The 20,165-nt window shown below is 50.9% G+C and overlaps 9 protein-coding genes across 9 annotated transcripts; 4 read left to right on the top strand and 5 right to left on the bottom strand.

Annotated features, from left to right (window-relative positions):
* Window positions 1–300: 300 nt before the first annotated feature.
* BO97DRAFT_164623 (uncharacterized protein) lies at window positions 301–1,325 on the bottom strand. Its single transcript, XM_025690247.1, has one exon. The coding sequence runs from the start codon at window positions 1,025–1,027 to the stop codon at window positions 476–478; it is 552 nt and encodes a 183-aa protein (XP_025548639.1). The 5' UTR covers window positions 1,028–1,325; the 3' UTR covers window positions 301–475.
* Window positions 1,326–2,848: 1,523 nt separating this feature from the next.
* Window positions 2,849–4,752, top strand: BO97DRAFT_164631 (regulator of G-protein signaling domain-containing protein). The gene has a single exon (XM_025690248.1). It carries the CDS (start codon window positions 3,283–3,285, stop codon window positions 4,399–4,401), a length of 1,119 nt encoding a protein of 372 aa, XP_025548638.1. The 5' UTR covers window positions 2,849–3,282; the 3' UTR covers window positions 4,402–4,752.
* Window positions 4,753–5,310: 558 nt separating this feature from the next.
* Window positions 5,311–7,903, bottom strand: BO97DRAFT_164805 (RUS1 family protein). Its single transcript, XM_025690249.1, has 7 exons — window positions 7,509–7,903; window positions 7,298–7,413; window positions 7,231–7,243; window positions 7,080–7,143; window positions 6,664–7,004; window positions 6,545–6,589; window positions 5,311–6,452 (listed from the first exon to the last, which is right to left on the bottom strand). Exons 1-7 carry the CDS (start codon window positions 7,668–7,670, stop codon window positions 5,550–5,552), a joined length of 1,644 nt encoding a protein of 547 aa, XP_025548637.1. The 5' UTR covers window positions 7,671–7,903; the 3' UTR covers window positions 5,311–5,549.
* A 688-nt stretch (window positions 7,904–8,591) lies between these two features.
* On the bottom strand, window positions 8,592–9,016 carry BO97DRAFT_351590 (alpha-ketoglutarate dehydrogenase subunit KGD4; the record flags this gene model as incomplete). Its single annotated transcript, XM_025691986.1, has 2 exons — window positions 8,592–8,875; window positions 8,941–9,016. 2 exons carry the CDS (start codon window positions 9,014–9,016, stop codon window positions 8,592–8,594), a joined length of 360 nt encoding a protein of 119 aa, XP_025548636.1.
* A 1,696-nt stretch (window positions 9,017–10,712) lies between these two features.
* BO97DRAFT_351740 (mediator of RNA polymerase II transcription subunit 18) lies at window positions 10,713–11,587 on the top strand (the record flags this gene model as incomplete). Its single annotated transcript, XM_025691994.1, has 2 exons — window positions 10,713–11,185; window positions 11,263–11,587. 2 exons carry the CDS (start codon window positions 10,713–10,715, stop codon window positions 11,585–11,587), a joined length of 798 nt encoding a protein of 265 aa, XP_025548635.1.
* A 322-nt stretch (window positions 11,588–11,909) lies between these two features.
* On the top strand, window positions 11,910–14,792 carry BO97DRAFT_407635 (putative DNA 3'-phosphatase Tpp1). Its single transcript, XM_025695681.1, has 9 exons — window positions 11,910–12,107; window positions 12,181–12,338; window positions 12,415–12,527; window positions 12,593–12,898; window positions 12,950–13,077; window positions 13,152–13,291; window positions 13,496–13,556; window positions 13,764–13,909; window positions 14,373–14,792. The coding sequence occupies exons 1-9, from the start codon at window positions 12,014–12,016 to the stop codon at window positions 14,535–14,537; spliced, it is 1,311 nt and encodes a 436-aa protein (XP_025548634.1). The 5' UTR covers window positions 11,910–12,013; the 3' UTR covers window positions 14,538–14,792.
* BO97DRAFT_164389 (uncharacterized protein) lies at window positions 14,567–15,170 on the bottom strand. The gene has a single exon (XM_025690245.1). The coding sequence runs from the start codon at window positions 15,067–15,069 to the stop codon at window positions 14,752–14,754; it is 318 nt and encodes a 105-aa protein (XP_025548633.1). The 5' UTR covers window positions 15,070–15,170; the 3' UTR covers window positions 14,567–14,751.
* Window positions 15,171–15,414: 244 nt separating this feature from the next.
* On the bottom strand, window positions 15,415–17,470 carry BO97DRAFT_164473 (uncharacterized protein). Its single transcript, XM_025690246.1, has 2 exons — window positions 16,944–17,470; window positions 15,415–16,834 (listed from the first exon to the last, which is right to left on the bottom strand). The coding sequence occupies exons 1-2, from the start codon at window positions 17,245–17,247 to the stop codon at window positions 15,639–15,641; spliced, it is 1,500 nt and encodes a 499-aa protein (XP_025548632.1). The 5' UTR covers window positions 17,248–17,470; the 3' UTR covers window positions 15,415–15,638.
* Window positions 17,471–19,499: 2,029 nt separating this feature from the next.
* On the top strand, window positions 19,500–19,973 carry BO97DRAFT_479928 (uncharacterized protein; the record flags this gene model as incomplete). Its single annotated transcript, XM_025700718.1, has 2 exons — window positions 19,500–19,843; window positions 19,919–19,973. The coding sequence occupies 2 exons, from the start codon at window positions 19,500–19,502 to the stop codon at window positions 19,971–19,973; spliced, it is 399 nt and encodes a 132-aa protein (XP_025548631.1).
* Between the last annotated feature and the right edge of the window lie 192 nt (window positions 19,974–20,165).

Raw genomic sequence — 20,165 nt, 5'->3', positions numbered from 1 at the left:
ATTGCCTGCGTTTCCGACGCCATGGATTGCGGGATCCTTCTGGAGGATGGCCATGTGTTTAGTGGACAAGGGAGCACGCCTGGGCAATGCTAATTAATGTACGATGTGAGCCACGTAGGGAGGGGGCCGCTTCCAGCAGACAGAGAACCTTAGAAGTTAGTACATGAAGACCGGACGACCAGGTACATACCTCACAATCCTAGTTCCTTAGCCACTTACCTAGTGGTGTACCGTACAGTACAAGAAGTAGTCAGGAATCCAAATAGGCCCTGAGATGAGACTGCTATTCCAGTCCAGACTAGCACACCTCCATACGAACCCGCTTGTCACTCCCTCTTCTAACCGCTTCAGCCAAAACTGGTGGGATGGTTTGGATCAGAGCTTTGCTGTAGGATGAAACAGGGCCGCGATCCATACAAAAGGCTGCTCGAGGCCCCCGTTCGAGGGCGCTTCTAACGAGTTTGCAATCACAAATTCACCATTCTCCAGAGTAGTTCTTGTTAATTGGCATGCGATAGCACTCGTCTGGCAAAGAACCCTTTTTTCTTTGGGGAGCTTCTCTTGGAACGATATTGGAACCCTTCACGCGTTCTGTTCCCCTGTATGAGACGACAACGGGACTTCTGCTGCCTTTCTGCATTCTGCAACCGACATAAGCTCTGCGATCTATCAAATTCCCTCGGTCAGGGCTGAGCGATTTAATCCTCTTTGCATCTGCACCGTTGGTCATATTGACCTTTGAACGCGCGTTGTGGTGCCTTTCAACCCCTTGCTTACTGCTGGATCTCCTACGTACTTGCATCTTGAGGATTTTATTTGCGCATGGTGAGTGGAAGCTGCTCTTGACCTTGCTTTTTTTTTTTTTTCTTGTTTCGTTCCAAGACCTTTTTTCCTTCTGTGGTAATTTTCTAGAACACAGCTGTGTAGTATGTTGATATTGTGATTTTGATTTTCTCGACTCCTGTTTGGTTTGTGTTGCGTGCGCGCATTGTTTCACATGCCGGCTTTTGACAAGCTTGTCTGTCATGTTTCTTCTCCCCTTTGCCCCTCTCTCTCCATCTCCACTCAATCCACAATCAAAACAACAACAACATCATTGTCATCGTCATTTTGCTTGGGCACAATCTAGAATAAAAAGAAAGAGGAAGGGAGGAAGGAGGGGCATGGAGAGGGCCGGACCGAGTCATTCAAAGGGCGAGAACAGAGAATCGAGCCAACCGAAGCCGAAACAGGTGTTGATTCTTTACCGTCGCTGCCCGGTTCGATCTTCCATCTCCGAGACGAACCATCCGTCTACTTTTGCACCGGCAGAGCGATCACTCAGACAGGCAGAGAGAAAGAAAGTAAGAAAGTAAGAAAGAAAGAAAGAAAGAAAGAAAAGAAAAGACAAGAAGGCAGGCAGTCCGAGTTCATTGTTGGTTACTATGGGTCTCCCACTCATTCATTATTCATTGATTTTGAATGACGAAGATCCATTCCAACTGTTTTTCTCTCTGTTCCTCGGGAATTCTCCACCTTGGAGGGCTTCCAGAATCCAGATCCTGTTCGAGTTGTCTGGTCGGATAATCATTTCAATCCCAAGCCGCCTCTAGTCTCGAGGTTATTGAGGCATGACGTGATCCCGTCATTGCATGGACGATACCATTATTTGCTTAGCCGCGTAGTGGTTTCGACTGACCCGGGATGGTGAAAGGTGGTAGGTGGTGAGGGAAGAATGGACGAGGTCTCTTCTCGGAAGTCTTCTTTTCTGGTGGGAATTGAGAAGTTGATTGCTGTTGTTGATCCCTTGGGTCGCATGTGATAGACGATGGCCGGATGGTCTCTGTACCTGATCATCATCATTCCTCATATGTGAGACCATTGTTGCCTTGTTGCCTGTCTACCTGTCTATCTGTCTACAGTACAGTGCAGCAAGTGTTTGGTGGCATCATCCATTGAGCGCAATCGGCCATGAACCCCACCACTTTTTCACTTTCTCACTTTTTGCTGGGTTACGATCGACCGGGAAGTCTCGTCTGCACTTGATTCGTGGTTTGGGAGTCAGGGAGGCAGCATCCCTGGGTCTTTGGCTTTCCAACAGCCAACGTGGTTGCGTTGCCAGCCTTGGTGTGAGTGGGCCTCTTCCCCACCCTTCGGCCCACTTCTTCCACTTTTCTCTGCCCACTCTTTTCGACGCTTCCGTGCAGGTTTGGATTTTGGTGGAAGTTTGGAGTCTTTTGGACTAAACTAAACTAAGCCCTGAAAAATGATCAGCAAATGACTGAACTGAACTGATTGACTGGTCTTGGTCGGTCTGTCTGTCTGTCTGCCTGTCTGTGTCTCGGTCTCGGTCTCTGTTTGGCTTTGGCGCGCGCGCTCGCTCTCTCTCTCTCTCTCTCTCTCTCTCTCTCTCTCTCTCTCTCTGCCTTGTTTCATTGCCTGCTTCCACTCATATTTCCTCTCTACAATCCACAGTCCATCCAATTCAGATCTTCTGCCTGTGGCGTCATCCCTTCTCTTCTGCCTCCGCCTCCACCCCCCACCCCCCTCTCAAAGTTCCTTTTTGGGTTTTCAATTTTCCTTTTCCTTTTCCTTTTTTTTTTTTTTCTTTCTTTTTTTTCTCTTGCCTTTTTCTTTTCTTTTTCTATTTTCCCCCTACTGATTGATGTGCAGGCCTTAACACCACATCTTATTATTTTCCTGTTCCCCAAATTCTTTATCTCATTATTCACGCCTGTCCTGTCCTGTCGTCTGGCTGTCTGCCTACCTGTCTGTCTTCCTTCTCTTCCTTCTTTAATCCTTCTGGAATTCAACACACATCCCCCTCACACCCCCCCTCCCCTTGTCATCCACACAAATTCTCCCTCCCTCAGAACTAATCAATTTCTTTGTTCGCCTGCCAAACAGATCTCATTCCTTCACTGAGACTTACTCATACAATCGAGGTCATCATTCATCGAATTGCCTGCCCCTGCCCTCGGCGCACCCGCCTTCACCTTTCGACACCGCCGCGGCTGCTGTCTTTCATTCCATTCACCGTCCTTCCCGCTCTCATCCGCCGGTACTCGCATTCATAACCGGGCCCGGTCTCGATTCGCAAGTGGCTGGTGTCCAGTGTAAATACGAACAGACCCTGGGAAACGCAACTACGAGTCCGATTCCAAGCCGTTGACAAGTCTCTCCCCCCCCGGGACACGCAACCATTCTTCCCTGTCAAAACCATTCGACAAGTGCGGGGAGGATTCCAGGGTTCTCGGCACACTCGTTCATCCCACCCCACGAGTCAGTTACATCCTGGACGCGATGCTCAAGAAGAGGACTCTACATCCTCCCATCCTTTTTCGGCATCACACTCCCACTACGACGCCTGAACTCTCTCCGACGACTTCTTCATCGGACAGCGACTCGGACGAGGACATGGACTCGCCCCGTCCGCGTCCGCTGAGTCTGACCGTTCCCCCTGGCGCATTTTGTCCCATGCGTCCCTCCTTAGATGAGGTGCTTGCGAACACCGCCCCTGCACCCTATACCCTCAGTGCCTTCATGGCCTATCTCTCCCAGAATCATTGCTTGGAAACCCTTGAATTCACCCTGGAGGCGAAGCGGTACCGGGAAACATACAATGCTCTGAGTCGCCAGCTAAATCAATCGCCGATTGCCACTGAATGTCCCGAAAGTCAACATCTGCGCATGCTTTGGCAACGACTCCTGACAGCCTATATCATCCCCGGCTCCCCGCGCGAGATCAACGTCTCCAGTGAAGTACGCGAAGATATCCTTCGATATGCCAACCAAACCCCACCGCCACCCCCGGAAATCCTGGACGTTGCCGTCAAACTCGTCCACGACTTGATGGAAGAGTCGATCTTCATCCCGTTCTTGAACGCCCATGCCACCGCCGCTCACGTGTTCCCGTTATCAGAGCCACTTTTCCCCCACGAGGAGGACATCACGGTTGTCTCGAATGCAAGTCTGGACGATCACACCGTGAAGCGGGTTCGTTCGAAAGGCCGACGCTTATCACCCCGTTCGTCTAAGGAGCTAGGCTCCCCGGTCTCCGTCGGGTCTCCGACCGGCCACTCCACTCGCTCGAACTTTTCATTGAGTGCGATGACGTCTTCCCTGAGCAAGGCAGGCCATCGCACGTCGAGTAACGTCACCAGCGCGAGCGGAGAGTCCGCTTCGGGCGGCGCACTAACGGACGATTCGGGAAGTGTGCAGTCGAATGTGAGTGCGGGCGAACCGATGACACCGCCGACGACACCGCCTTCGAGTGACCCTCATTGCATGCAACTTGGCCACAGTCCGAAGCGGTCTGACAATCCCTGGAAGAAAATGGGAATGAAGTTAGGCTTCAAGAAGCGCTCGGGGAACAGTGGTTCTGGCAGTCACCATTTCAAGTTGAACGGCATGGATGAATGACTGGCCGTTCGAGCCCAGCAGACACGGCCTGCTTTACCCCGCAAGCCGAGCACTTTCTGGCAGACTGTGAAGCTTTGCTGCTGTCCTCTATGCGGATCGCAACCTTTCCTCCACCCCTGATCCACCTATTATGGAGTCTTCCCACGAAACGGCTAGCATTCTTCCACCTTCCCTTCCTCCGACAGACTCGACACCCGCGAAGCTATCTCTCAAAACGTTAACAATGTGCCTACGACTGGTTTTCCGATTTATCTAGCCAACCTTCCTCTCCAAGTTGGAGTCCGAGAGGATGACGACGACGATGGTGTAATGCATGTGCATCTCTAATTTTATATGTTCCCGGTCCGGGAAAGCATCTTCACAACCGGCGTTTCTCCCTTGTTCATTATTGCTCAACCCAGCGAGCGGATTCAGCGAGCATTTTCGATATTTTCTCATGTGTCATCAACAAAACTCATATAGACAGGGATTCGAAATGGGGTGGTATTCTGGAGGTTTTTGTATTATTTTTTTTTCCGTTCTGGCGTTGGGGTGTCGTCATGTGTCAAATTCTTTTTCCCCCTGTCTCCTACGTGATGTGATGTGCCATGGCCTTGACGTGTTCATGGTTCCGAATGAGTGAGATATCGGCCAGGGCCACCATGCCGGTCTCCCTCAGTTACCCTTCTCCGTGTTCTATATTTACCTTTCAGTCCCCTTCATATGGTCCTGCATCCTTGGCATAGCATGATATTAGCATTAGCATTAGCATTAGCATTAGCATCGCTGCACTGGTGGTCGGTTAATAGATACCCATGGTTTGATGCGTTGTCAACAGTGTGTTACTTCTTTGTAGACTTGAAATCTCAGAGTGTAGACAGAGTACGGATGCTCAAGAGACAGACCTTGATTGCAGCCACTGGAAAAAAAATTGCAGAAGATACAGGCTCGAAGGCTTCGTGGATGGATCTCACAGGCACATATCCAAGCATCCCGACTGTATACCTCCCAAGGCCATGCTCGGGCGAGAAAGCTATATAATAGCACAGCGGATGCCCCGCCCTCTGAATAAATCTATGGGAGCATGGACTATGCTTGAGGCTAGTGGTCTCCCTATGGCCGCAAAAAGGACATTGCAAACCAATCTTGTGATTTACTGGCTCCCCTTTCTAGCCCACAATTCTCCTCCCTGGCCTCGTCTCCAGCGCCCCAACGGTGAGATCCCACCCTGCGTCTTCGAGAGCAGCCATGTACCGCTCGAATCGGCCGTCTCGATTGAGAAAAGAGAGTGTTCGGTGGAGAATGTCGAGAATGGAGCTGATGCGTTTATTCTTCTCCGGTTCGGTTCCTCTCCTAGACGAAGGGACCGAGGCAGAGCAGGAAAGCACTCGTGCCGCGAGTAAGGCGTGCAACCAGCCTTTCAGTTGAGACTGTGGGGTGCAGGTGGATTTCAGAAGGATGTTGGCGTGCCATTTGTTCTTCTTCCCAGGCTCGAGGAAGAGGATGTAACGTTCGTCTGTGAAGAGGGCGGAGAGGTGCGGCAGGGGGATGCCGGTCTTGAGGGACTGGGAGGATCGGCTGGTCCTGACTGTAAGGGAGGAAGAGGATGAGGGGCCGGGGAGGAATTGGGAGAGGGAGACGCCGATACGGCAGGTGCCGATAGGGCGAGAATGGAGATGGCGTGCGGCGACGGTCTCTGGGATAGTCCATCTGAGGATGCCGTCTTCCTCGAAAATCTTCTCGTGTTTCGCGACCTGGGATGGGGTGAGGATCTGCAGTCGCCAGGGAACTGCATTCTGGTTTTGTGGGAAGGAAGTTGTTGTCGTCTGGAAAAGTGGTTCGCTATGGGTGCTAGGACTAGTGCCGGGGCTATGGTCCATGAAGCGCATGAAATCCTCGTCAGAGCTGACCAAGGTGGAGAAGACAATGTTTGCCCGTTGCCTATTTAGACTGGTCATTTGGACAGAGCGTACAGCTGCGTAGTTCAGACTCAAATGAAGCGCCAGAAGCATAAGGAGGGCGATCCACGTTGCAGCGAAACCAGTCACATGCGAGACGACGAAAGAGCCAACCTTGTTTTTTTCGATCTGTCAGCTAGCCCTATTCATGCATGTATGCATGTAGTGTGCAGGGTACGGAGAAGGATGAAATGATAGTCGCTTACCAGCATGCCAACGAGCGAGATGATAGTCTCTTGCGATGAATCTTTCTGTTGTAGGGAAGGTATTAGCCGGCTAGGCACAGATAGCGACGCGCCACTACGAAGCTAGGCACAACACTCACGGCATTGACCTCCGCCAGATTTCCCCATTTAGAGAAGTGCGCACTCAGGCTCGCCTTGGAACTTCCGCCTGCGACGCCGCATAGGGCGCGAAGAACGCCGGCCGTGCTGAGTACAATGACTCGGAGAGCACCTGCCGGGATTATGGGTGATAGACAGTCGAGGATCATGGCCAGATCGTTGAAGACGTCAGCAGCAAGTCGGTACTTCTTGCATTCCGGCTCCAGAGCGGTACCGACCCGGTGCGCGAAGAGAATGGTCGCAATGCGGCCGGATGAGTCTTGGAGGATATGAAGAAGTAAAGCTGAGGTTGGCGACGCATCCGCGTTGCCCACGCCCACGCCTGTGAAATGTTCATCAGTGTTGATTCTATTGCTGCGGCAGAGCGAGTACATATGGTATGTATATATGTACCAACCTTGTAAAACTGCTCTGGACGACAGGAGGCCAGCGATCGAGCTACTGAATGCCTGGAGGGAGTCCTTCGCGAGCCAACATTAGCGCGTTTTCGTCTGTATGCGAAGCGGGTAGCTTGTAGCTTGCGATGAACACGCGGCTAGCAAACATACGAATATTTGATAGCTGTATTATTTGTTAGTCCAACACGAGGACCAAAGATGAGGAGAGAATGCTTACTAGGTATAGTCTTCAGTCACACTATGCGGATAGCCCGTGGGAAGAAAAACATCGGCGAGGGTGTCTAGCAGTGCCTTGAAAGACCACGGTGTTGTTGGTGTGTTAGAAGGGTTACGCTGGCAGCACAATCAGCTTTTCTGATATGCCTTCAAGCAATTAATGCGTTTCACATATGCATGCAACGGAGAATGGCGAGGTTGTCTCTACCGACCAGAAGATCTATGCGCCCGCTACTTGCACGGCACTTGTCATGATTTGATGGATTAGAGTCAGTTGACTCGGTATAGATATAGGTGACTGTAGGATGGTTGACTTCGTCCACTTCCGTGAAGGTAAGTGGTTTCAAATCCTTGAGGTCGCTGCCCAAGGCCATACTCCAGATTGCAACGGAGGTGCTATTGTACTAAGCCTGTCTTAGCTGTAAGAAAAAAAGATAAAGAAAATCCCCTGGTGATGGTTGGAGGGAAGGACGTCGTGCATCGAGGACTAAAGTTGAGTTGGTTGCGTGGCCGAGACCGAAGCTTAGCCTGTAGGTAGCACGTGTGACAGAGATGCGATTGGCCAGAGAGCATCTTCCCCATCAACCCAGAGCACACAGTCAGTGGGAGAGGAGTAGGCTGGCTATATTTACGATAGAAATAATCAGTAATTGAAGTCAAGAGTCTGTAGAAATTTAATTCGCATTTGAATCACACGGGCAAATTTGCCCCAAGACTCATTATAGAGACCAAGCATCTCTATGAACAACCTCCCTCCCGCCCCGGAGCCAGCAGACTTTTCCAATCCGAATCAACGAATTAGCTATGCACAAGAGTCTGAATAGAATCAAATAGCTCTCAACATGTTCCAAAAAGACAGAACAAGAAAATTACCCAACATGTAGCACGCCCCCCCCCCAAAAAACAAGAAGCTCAAAAACCGCTAAGCATGAAGACTAGCAACCACCAGCGCCATGTTCGTATCAGAGAATGCGAGAAGCAGAGGCGGAAAGAAGAGAAGAGAGACCGGAGTAGCTCCGAGTTGGGCAAGCCAATCAAACGACCCATCACCAGTTTTCGACGGTGACTCCGATCCCGAATAAAGTGACGTGCAAGTTGAGATGATGCGATGAAGTAATATTACCAGGTGGCCTCACGGCTCCCCTGTAAGCTCTCCCCTCAAGAGAGTCGAGCAGGTGCCGTGGTCCAAGCCATGAAATCCTCATCGCAAAATGACATCAGTCGTTCTGCATCCCATCAAATGTTAGATTGACCTTTATCGTCGCGTCATCTCCTCATTGGACATTCTTTGGCATCTAGGCAAAAAGGCTGGCACCACCGGTCTCGATGGCTTCGATCTCGGCCTCAGTCCAGGGCAGACGGTGGAAACGAGTGGGGAGCTCAGCACGATCGAAGAATTCACCCTGCTTGGGCTGGATGGGTCCCAGAGAAGCGCCGGGGGCGCGGCCGATGCCCTGAGAGAAAGAGGCGCGACCGAGGGGGCCGTGCTGCTGGGCCTTGGAGCGATAGGCGGCGAAGGAGTCGGGGAGGACACCGGTGGGGGAGGCCGGGTGAGGACGAGGAGTATGGTCAATGGACTCTGGTAAGACGCGCGTTAGATAATGCACCTTTTGGAAGGTCAGACAAGAGAGAATGAAGACCTACTAGGCACAGAGCGCTTGCCAAGGAAGCGAATGAGGGGGGTGCGAGCAGCGTTACGAAGAACCATAGTGGCGTGCATTGTGAAAGTGAGAGGAAATTGGTGGAATTTGTATCGACAGGGAAAGGTGTAGGGAGGGAGACAAAGCGCGTCGAGCTTTCCGAGACTGTCCGCAGCGACCGAAGCGGGCGGGTGATGATTGCAATTGGAACGTCGGAGCGGAAGATTGATCGCAAGAGATGCAAGCTGGTGAATTCTAGAGAAGACTTCAAAGTGTTATATAGACAGTAGAAGTGATTGAATGACTGCGGAGAAGGAAGACAGAGGAGAGGAGGGTGGAAGAAGAGGAATTGAATGAGAGAAGAGGGATGAGTAGAAGAAGAGGGGAGAGGAACGAAGGAGGAGGGGAGAGGGAGGGAGAGAGGGGGGGAGTGGGAGGAGAGGAAAAAGGCGGATGGAGCAGTAGTACGTCGGTCGAGGAGCTGTCGACGTCGGAGAGCGGAAGCGAGGGTGTGGGTTTTTTTTTCTTTACGATAAGCTCTGGTATGGAGGAGGAGGACTAACGAGTACTGAGTAAGTAATATCGTTTATTAATTGTCAACGAAAGCCACCAATCCACCACCCGCCGGCCGCCGGATTTCACCTCCCGAACAACGAATTTCTTCCTCCGGCCGACTGCCTTTCCCTCGCTCTCTTTCCCTCCAGGCGGAAAACATTCCTCTTTCAGTGGTATGATCTGACAGCTGGAGTGCTGGGGAGGGGGCCTCTGGGGTCTTAACTCCGAAACCTTTGAAGTTTGAAGTTTGGACAGGATTATCAATCAAGCCACCGACAGCTGGAGCCTGGAGGGAGGGAATCCAGGGATGCCTTTCCCCTCATCTTTTCCCCAAATCAACAGCTCCGAAGGGCATCGGGCTGCCCCGAGCTTTGCCTAAACCCGCAATCTCGGTGAAGGAAGCAACTCAAGAGTCGCGAAAGAGTTGGAGGACTCGTGTCTGACTAGGCTGTGAAGGCTGCAGTCCGGTTGGTTCGGTCACTATGGTGTAACCAGTCTTATCAAATTATCGCTTGTCCATCGTCTGATCGTCTGTCTGGCGTGATTTCTTCCCTCTTCTGGGTGTTCATCCCCGCATCATGAATCCCCAAGCAATATTGAGTATGGAGTACAGTACATAGAGCCTGATTTCATGCCAGCTTACCTAATTAGAAGACTATAAAGTTATATACCTAGTACCTACTGAGGTACTGCGCAGCCTTCACAGTGTTCTCATGTTTTTACTCTTCAATAAATTCTCCGCCATCATTATTTGACCTCTTAGACTCATTACTACGCCGTATACAATATCGTAGGAGTACCACACATCAACGTACTCGTACCACCCAAGAGTACAAGGAGACGACCCGGAAGAGTGCCGGGTGGAAAACTTCCCTAATCAAGATCAAGTCATTGTTACCGTGGGCCTTACCATCATCTTACCATCACCTTACCATACCGCCGCCAGGTGGACACCACCATCAATCTTCATCCCGGTTTTACCCGTTTCTTGTCCTTCTAAGGCGCAAGAAGTCAAGGCTCTAAGGCTTTCGTGATCGGAAAGGAAAGCTTACCCAAATTTCCCCCAAAGTTACGCCTAGCACCCAAAGCACCCCAAGCCATCATCAAAACACGCGGCGCCGAACTTGCTAGACGGAGTTAGGCAATTTTATTCCCCTCCCCTCCTCTTTACCCCAGGTTCTATTCTTATTCGTCTCGATCCTCCGATTCCCTGTGATCATCATGCATGAGCTTCTCCTCTTCGCCTCGGTTCCCGCCCACCAGCATCATGAGCTTCTCCAACAGCTGGCCGGCTTGACAGCTATGCAACCCCGTCACCGCTTGGAGAGGCGGTTGGTTTTCAAGGCCTCCCGCAAGCCTGGTCTGGTCACCACCCGCGTGGGAGCCAGTCAAGACCTACAGGGCGCAGACATGCAACGTTTGAATAAGATGTTGAATGGTGGCATGTACTTCACCCAGGTCGTCGGCGCCGTGACCGAGGCTGATTTGGGCGCCACATCGTCGGCGACTGATGTAGATGTGTCCATGTCTGGAACTGATGGGCCTTCTTACTGCTACGAAAACCAATCCTGGAAACTGGAGTTCAGGGACATTCCCGAGGCTGGTACTCGGTCTGCTGTGACCACTCGCTTAATGGCAAGTGCAAGCTTGCCAAAAGGTGATATCGCAGTTCCCATGAATGCTTGGGGCTATAGGTCTGTCTTCCCCATGATCTTTTGCTTGCTTCCTAGTTTGCAGCCGGAAGACCAATCGAACTGACTATTCGAGTTAGCTTTGTCACCGAATACATGGTAGAAGGAGATGTCTTTGTCCAGAACGATATCGTCATCTTTCTCCACCGCGTTCTGCTGTATCCTCCGGCGGGGCCACAGGAAGCACATGGCCCTCGACGGAGCCTACCAGCTTATCACGAGCTCACCCCGCTTGAGCGAACTGGCAGCTATGTCCTTCAAGCCGCCATCACTGTTCAAGATGGAGGCAATCAGGAAATGATGAAGACGGCTTCTCAGCATTTGTTCGGGCTTCGAGAGCAGCTCAAGTCAGCCGTCCGTCTCGAACAAGCGGACCGACTGTCTCTAGATACTCGAGCAAAATAACTGATGCGTTCTGGCGCTTGGTCTTTCGCAATGTTATATACCCCCGGAGCTATAATGGCTCTCTGTTCTTGTGATTTCCGCCTCTATAATCAGATGTATGTCCGATTTTCACCGATTCTTCCTGTAGAATTCAATCATGTGTAAGATTAAACAAGACGTAATGAGGAACGAAAAAAAAAGTACTGTTTTTGATGCACTCGATGTGAGATACTAATGATTGGTGGGTGGATATATGGAGTGCCCATTTGAGCATGTGACTTCGTGATGGCCTCGCGTGTGTCGGCGCGTTCCCTTCCGCTTTCAGCTCTTTCTTTGGACCGGCGGCCTCCCATCCACCAGCAACGCAAATCGTCTGCTGAGCCACACCAATTGTAAGCTATCACCTAAAGTACGATCAAGATTATTTCCCGCTTGCAGTACCTCAGGATGGCGGGTGCTGGGGCCACCAAGCGAGCAGCATCCCCCAGTCGCGCTATCTCTCCGCCTCCGGTCAAGAGAAAGGTGGAATCGACTGTGACTAGTAGGTCACAATCCGAGTGCATATCACAATTAGCACGAGACTCTACTGGAAATCTTTTCTGACAGTGCTGTAGAGAAAGCTGTCTCGTCGTTCTTCACCCCCACCTCACAGAAGAAGCCTCAGCAAATCACATGGCGGGTGGTGAACAACAGCGCTGTGATAGGTAAATATGTCACTGAATCAGAGCGCAAACCGGCCGCAGGAAAGTCCAAAGTCGCTGCCTTTGACTTGGTAAGCTTTGATTGAAAGGCCGGGCTGAACTTAAGTGTGGGGACGAGCCTCGACGCTGACGGGGTTACCGACACAGGACTCGACCCTAGTCTCGACAGCGTCGGGAAACACATTTCCGAGAAACTCGGCTGACTGGAAGTGGTGGCATAGCAAGGTGCCCACTAGACTTAAAGAGCTGAATGAGAACGGGTAGGTAATGGGATGGCGGATGCTCTTCCATCACTACGAAGGACTCCCGATCGCTGACTCCACAGGTATCATGTGATTGTCATCACGAACCAGAAGAAGATCAGCCTCAAGAAAGAGATTAAGGCAGGCAACAGCGAGTCAAAGAGTCTTACAAACTTCAAGGAAAGAGCTGCTGCTGTTATGAAGCAACTGGACATTCCAATGAGTATCTACGCTGCCACAGAGGATGACAAATATCGGAAACCCAGAATAGGGCTATGGACAGAGTTCCTTGATGATTATGACTTTGATGTTTCGGGTGTTGACCTGGCTAGCTCTGTCTTTGTTGGAGACGCCGCTGGACGGCCGAGAGATCACTCACAAGTAGACCGGTAAGGCAGACGACTGATTGAAAGTATTTCCCTCGCTAACGGCGGTTTGAGTGGATTCGCTATGAATGTCGGAGTGTCTTTCAAAACCCCGGAAGAATTCTTCCTGGACGCTGATCCAGAACCACTCGTGGAACCGTTCGACCCGTCCGTATATGTGCGAGAAGCACCTGGTGACGATGGTATGTCATATAGCGCAGTGTGATTGCGAACCCGCCGCGGGTCTACCCTTGGTCCCCAATAACAGATGGTGCAGTTTCGCCTCCCTTCTCTGCCGAAAGCCCACTCGAGTTAGTGATCTTCTGTGGCAGCCCAGGGGCCGGGAAGTCAACTTTCTACTGGGACTATTTAGAACCCTTGAAGTACGAACGAGTCAATCAGGACCTCCTCAAAACTGTACGTCTACTATCTTCTACCTTGTCCTAGATTATCTCACCATGGCCCATCTGCATCTGTCAATATGCATACCCCAATGAGATCCGAGCGAATGAGCAAGGGAACAACAAGAAAAGCAATCAAGGCCCTTTTACTGTGCCTTTCGAATTCATACGGGAAGGTGCCATGTAAACAGAAGAATGACTAACCGATCCTTCGCAATAGCGCCCGAAATGCATCAAAGTGGCAAAGGAACACCTTGCAGCCGGCAAATCCGTGGTTGTCGGTGCGTACATCCCCAGCATTTTCCTGTCGCTTAACCCTTGCATGTTACGCCGACATTTTGCATCCATCCAGCGTATACCCTCGCTCCAACCACAACCCCTCTCTGTGTCCCGTCCGCATCACAATCCTTGCACGAGACCTAGTCGACTGTGGAGGACGTCAACTGGATCTTTTGCTGACCTCTGGTGGCATGCTACACTCTACACAGATAATACCAATGCCGATGCAGAGACCAGAGCCCACTGGGTCGAAGTGGCCAGGGAGTTCAAGATTCCGATTCGCTGCGTATATTTCACTGCTTCCCCGACCCTCTGCCGGCATAATAATGCGGTCCGTGCCGCTAATCAATCCCTGGTACGTCGCACATCTATCTGGTCTAGCTTGGGGCGGGGGGTTTCTATCTTTTCCCTCTTCAACAGCGTACAGGGTACAAGATACTCAGTACCGAGCAGGTACCTCTCTACCCAAAAAGCTCCTGCTCAGGTCTACCGCAATGCCCGCCACGAGCCTGGAAATATGCTTCACTTCAGGACTATCTGTCCTTGCTGAGCTATCTTTGTCCTTCCTCAAACCCGCATCTCCCACCGCTATCATCTTTTTCTTAGTTCCCCGTTCAATCAGGGGAGCATTGTCCTTGCCGGGCTGATTGATGTTACCTTCGTAATCTTGCCATGGTGTACCCCGCACCTCCCCTCATCTGGACTCGCCCTCTGCTCTCCCCTCCTCCGCCCCTCCAAGTCCCGGGAAACTAGACACTTGGACGAACACTTACTAAACATCTCCCGCATGTGCTAACTATGCATGCATGGAACTGCAGAATCCTGAATCTCGGACTCTTGTCCCCGGCATCGCCTTCGGGGACTTTCTTCGTCGCTTCAAGGAGCCTTCCATGACCGAGGGTTTCAAGGATATAATTCAGGTGGAGTTCCAGTTTCGTGGCGATGAGGAGAAGAAGCGTCTTTGGGGTCAGTTCTGGGTATAGCAGTCGTGTTTGCTTTGTCATGATGCATTCCTTGAAGCCGATCAGTCGTTCGTGGTGTATGTTGGTTCGAACGGCTCGGTTCTACCCTGACAAAGACAAACCTGCTCCCCTATAGATTTCTATTTCTGATTTCCAAAGTACCTGCATCTACAAGACTGTAACTAGCAGCAAGGACTGAACAGACAGATGGGGAAGTATTGCTAACCATAAAGTATCATCCGGATGTTATGTCGGTCAGGGAATGTGGAAACCCAAGGCAGATGCAAATGCGAATACGAGCTTTATATGTACACGAATATGTGATTGCTTCCCCCCCGCCTCCGCCGCTTTGGACAAACAAACCAGCCGAAGATAAGGAAGTTGCATCGAGCGAAATTCTATCTATGTATGTGTAAGGATGTAGCCATGCGAACTTTTTTCTGCAGAACCGATCATGTAAGATATATGCCTCGAGGGTATAAGACGCAAAGAATGCAAAACCGAGCCCCCCTCCTTGGGTTCCCAACCGAAAAGGCCGATTTTCTTTTCCCATTTCTTTCGTTAATTTTGGATCATGTATTTTCTTTTTTGCTTTCTTTCTTGAATGATTTCCCTCGAATCATGCGGTCCGACTATCGGTAGATTCGATCTGTCGCCGCTCTTGTCATGCTTATTAGTCGTGCACACACACATTAAGTAAACTTTCCTGGCAAGGCAAGGAACTTGATGCAAGGTACATATCGTCGAAAAGGACATGAATCGAAATGAATATGCGTACGCACAAGAAGTAAAAATGCTGGGGCGGACAGAGTACAGCGCTACCGTTACATATCTGTGCAAGCAAATAGCCGGAAGGACGCAATTTCAACAGGTACACTCAAATGTATCAGTCAATCAGACATTAAGGAATGGACTGTACTCTGCGAGACAGTAGTCACAGGTACAAAAGCAGGTCATCAATCATCATTATCAAATCACAGAGTTCATAGGCGAAAGACAGAGAAATCATATGCATTGGTCATCATGCGCTGAATCGATCGAATCGTTCGAGAGGCGTGGTAATCGTCAGATGTTGTACATCGGAGCCTCCCACAGTTGAACATGGGGTCATTAAGTGCAGAATCAGGACCGAATCACGAGGTCCTGGAAAAATTTGACGAAGTTGCGTTTGATTGAGCGGCTCCGACACAGGCCCGATCCGCTGGCGGCGGGTGCAGTTTTCATCGGCCCGACAATCTCGCCATCGCCTAACTCGGGAAACTTGTCGTCATGCAGGCGCGGGATTTTGACCGGATCGCACGGGTCGCAATGTGAGCGGACCAAGTCTAATCGCGCACCTTCTGTTACTCTTAGGTGAGAGAGCATCGCTCCATGATGACTCCTCCACTCGCGGTTGATCGCCTCCCATTTTTCCTCAGTCAACTTGTAGATCGTCGAGGTGATACCATAATGTTCCCCTGTTCGCACAAGATGACGAGCGAAATTGCATTGCGCAAGGTCCCAGTTGGTACGCAGTTGTTGGAGCGAATGAATGTCACTGACTTCGGGCATATAAGGCTCGGGTTGGATAGTGAAGTTGGCGTGTCCCAATTTGTTCGCCCATTCGTCATTGGGATCTGAGAGGGTGAACGGAGGCGCATCCCCCGACACTGTCCGCACCGTGCTGGCACGCGGACGACTGAAAGAGGCAACCGAGGGCTTAGAGGACAAAGGCGGTGACGGCAGGCCGGCCAATCGCCTGTCTGACACAGTGGAGTTGTACAAGGTATCGTCAGTCATGTCAGCCACAGAAGGTGATTGCAACGGGGAGTGAACGCGAGAAGCGACAGGGTAGGATGGCTCATCCCCCATGAAAGGCGGAAGCAATGGGGTTGTTGCCTGCGGGCCCGATTCGTCCTGACTATATCTGCTCGTCCGGACAATGTCAATCGGCTGCGTGCCCGAATCGCTGATTTCCTCCTCGAAGATTGTCCGGGCCGGTGATGGTGGTACTTGGATGGAGCTGACGCGGCTAAACGAGCCTGTCACGGGGCTGACGATGGCTGACGATGCTGAGTTGGTCCGGGAACGCAGGTAAGTTGGGAATGCATCTGCCCCATCAATCCCATCTGAGGCCCGTTTCGATTTCCACCTCGTGGAGATGGTGGATATTCGAGATCCAATGCGGGAGAGTCCCTTGGCTGAAACGTTGTCAGAGCATCGATTTTTGGGGGAATGGTTAAAGTCCATGCCAGAATCTGTCAGATCGTAGCTATCAGCCGGATCAAAGGAGTCGAAGCAGGAGTCCTCCACCACGGACAGTCCTTGATCAAAGTGCTCTGTCGGAAGGGGGAAATGTTAACTTAATTTCTACTAGTAGGTGGGGAAATTTCGAAAAGAAGACGGGACGGGACGGGCACGGGGCTGGGAGCAAGGGCAACAACATACGGAAGTATTCCTCCTCGAGATCTCGGGCTGGTGCCCCACAGGGCTCTTCTTTTACTCCTGTCAAGGGGTTGCGCGAATTACTCTCCATAGAGGTCCCATGTCCCGGGGATGAGACTAACGACGAAACGGAGCTGGAGAAACGCGTGTGGCCTTTGGCCGAGAATAGCGACACCGCGGGTGAAACGGGCGTGGAAGAGGTGGTAGTTAAAGGCGATTGAGGCTGGCGGAACGCAGAACACGATTCTGCCATAGTTTCAGAACTGTCGCACCGCCGGGTGTCGAGAAACTGGACGGGTTTTAACATGATCGAGAGGAAGGAACCACTGGTGTGGTAAAACCTAGCGGTGATTGAGCACGAAGGCCGAGCACAAGAAAGGCGATGGTGAGGCTTCCACTTCACGTGCCAGTGAAGGGCAACACGGACGTGAGGAGTAACAACACAGGACGCAGGGGAGGGGAGAGAGTCAATTTGAGACCAGACAAAACATCATCCAAGAAGAAGTGAAATCGTGCCTAAACTAATTCAAGTTTGTTTGTTTCAGCTGCGCACAGTATGCCAGACAGAAAGAACAGGCTGAAGAACGAGCGGGTATTAGGTGAAAAGTAAACAGCTGAATTCCCCGAGGCACGGCGGAGGCCAGGACAGGCTCTGGCTGATGGACTAGGATGGCTACTGGTAGTAGGAGACGTGGCGTGGCGGTGGGATTAATTGAGATGAGACCAGATCACTTCCACACTAACACCTGGATGGATGCGACAAATTAACAGGTGGGTGGACCAAGGTGAGGCCGAGCAATCCGTCCGTCGTCTGTCCGTCTGTCCGCCCGTCACGATGCAACTGATGTTGAATGACAGGGCTTGGCCACTGGGGGCAGATAGCCGGGCAGGGGTTAGAAACGTATGCGATCAATAATTGATTGATGTGAAGGATGCTGATGCTGAGAACGACAGGCAAAGACCGACGTGGAGCCTGTCAGAACACGCAGGTGACGAACAAGTGGCCGAGGGTTGAGGGAGGGTGGTTGGGTGAAGCCCAAAAAGCACGGCGGGAACAGCTCAGTAGGCTGCCGGCAATCGGAGGGCGTTGAGAGGATTGCGGTGAGAGAGAGAAAAAGTATGGAGGGAGAGCTAAGAAGTGAATCCTTCCGTCTGATGCGATGGGATGAGAAAAAGCCTGTGGAAGATGAGGCAGAGAAGGCGGAGGAGAAAAGAAAGAGGGGGAAAGAAGAGGGGAGTAGAGAAGAATGAAGAAGGAGGAGGAGGAGGAGGAGACTAGGAGGAGAAGGAGGGAAACGACAAGGTTGAGGAGGGGAGAATTGGAGATGGCATGGATAATGGATGGATGGATGGATGGATGGATGGATGGATGGATTGGATGGAGATGAATGGATGGGCAGCAAATCCAGACAACAACAGACAAGAGACGAAGCACAGACAAAAAGTTTTTCTACTTACTTGAAAACTTCTAACAAGATATGAATCAGATACTACTGCTACTACAACCTAACTACGTACAGTTACCATCAACTAAAAATATAAGAATATGTTAATAACAACCCGAATTAATTCCAGAAGGGTTTATGGATGTTTTGATCATCGAATCATCAGTCTTTGCTCTCATAGATTAACGAATGAGCTTTCCTCTTGTCATACCCAACTATTCTTCTTTTTTTTTTCGCTTTATCTTTTTACTTTTCTTCTTTTCTTTTCTTCTTTTCTTTTGAATTGCCTTGTCGGGGTTCTTTACGACATTCTCGCTATCGGGCTCCAGTGAGAACCATGGGATAAGAGACAATCTGCATTGTCACTGGTGTTCTAGGTGGCCAAGCTCTCTGGTATCCACATGGAAGATTTTTTTTTCTTCTATGGTTGATCCAGCAATTGACAGGCCGAATTAGGGCTGTCGACAGCACAACGTAACGCAACTCCGAAGGAGAAAGAGAGGGGAAACGAAAGATCCTAAAGAAAAAAAAAGGAGGGAAAGAGATAGAGAGAGAGCTTTGAGCTGAACAGATCCAAAACACATACCAAAGTTGGAATGACTACTAGCGGGGAGGGGTTTGGCCCAGGATGGCAATTGTAACTAACAATTGTGTAGACTGTGTGCCAGTGTGTGTGTATCTGCGACTGACTGTCTCGCTCCGTGGTGTTAACGAGCCATGGATCTGATCTCTCGCTCGCCACGGCTCGTCCTTGTTCTCTGGGCTTCTTCCTTGATATTGGCGCCAGAGAAGAGACACGGTCGAGTGACTACTCCGCGGGAAGAGAAAAGAAGGTTACTGCCTCCCACGCTGTTCCTGAGGAAATTAGATCATGGCAAACCAGGTACAAGTACGGAGTAAAAGTAAAGTTATTACAGAAAGGGACCGACCGACAGCTCAAGTGATCTATCTTGTCCTCCAAGCTGTGTCTGTCTGAGACTTCCTAAGATCCGTTTCAACGGCAGCGGCGCATCGTTGTGAAAGGAAGATCGACATGACGGCCGGACGAACAGGAAAACTCAGCGGCCAGAAGGGCGTCTAGACTCTGACCGACTCGCTCCATCAAACGGACAAAATGGACCAAATGACTCCAGTGGCTGGTGGATTCTTCGTCTCTTCGGGCTTGAAAGTATTGTGCGACCCTGCTTGTCCTGCGAGCGCTGCCCCCTCCTCCCCATCCTTCTCCATCATCATCATTATCATCATTCCCGTTCAGTCATGGCTGGTAAAGAGAGAAGTATACCGAAAGTACCATGACCTATCACGCAACCCTTTGGTATCCGATCGGTTCTATTGGGTTTATCGGTCAGCAAGTGGAAGGACGAAGTGTCTGGCACTTTTGGCCATGGACAGTGTGGTGCATCCCTCTCTATCTGCAGCGAGCCACAGAGAGGCTTTGGTCACACTGCTTCTGTGGATGTGTGCACTTTAAGTTGTAGTCTGTACTAGCCTTCCCCTCCTCCACCATGATCCATCTCTCTAATCTCTATCTAGATCATGGTCTATGCTCCGATCTGACTTCGATTCGGGAGCTGCTACGACGGAGTAGGAGCCTGGAGCCTGCAAGATTACTAAAGTAGTACTAATTAACTTAGTAACTTGCCTTCCGACCACTTCCATCTGGTGCCGACGTCAGGCCCACATGGCCCAGCGCCAACCGGACGGATCCCTGCTCACTCACTTTTCTGGGCTATGGTTTACCTCACGACCTTTGTTCAAATTTGACTTTGCCGGATAGAGA

The sequence above is a fragment of the Aspergillus homomorphus genome (assembly GCF_003184865.1).
Source record: "Aspergillus homomorphus CBS 101889 unplaced genomic scaffold BO97scaffold_37, whole genome shotgun sequence".
Taxonomy (NCBI): domain Eukaryota; kingdom Fungi; phylum Ascomycota; class Eurotiomycetes; order Eurotiales; family Aspergillaceae; genus Aspergillus; species Aspergillus homomorphus.
This window is presented reverse-complemented; position numbering and strand designations above follow the sequence as displayed.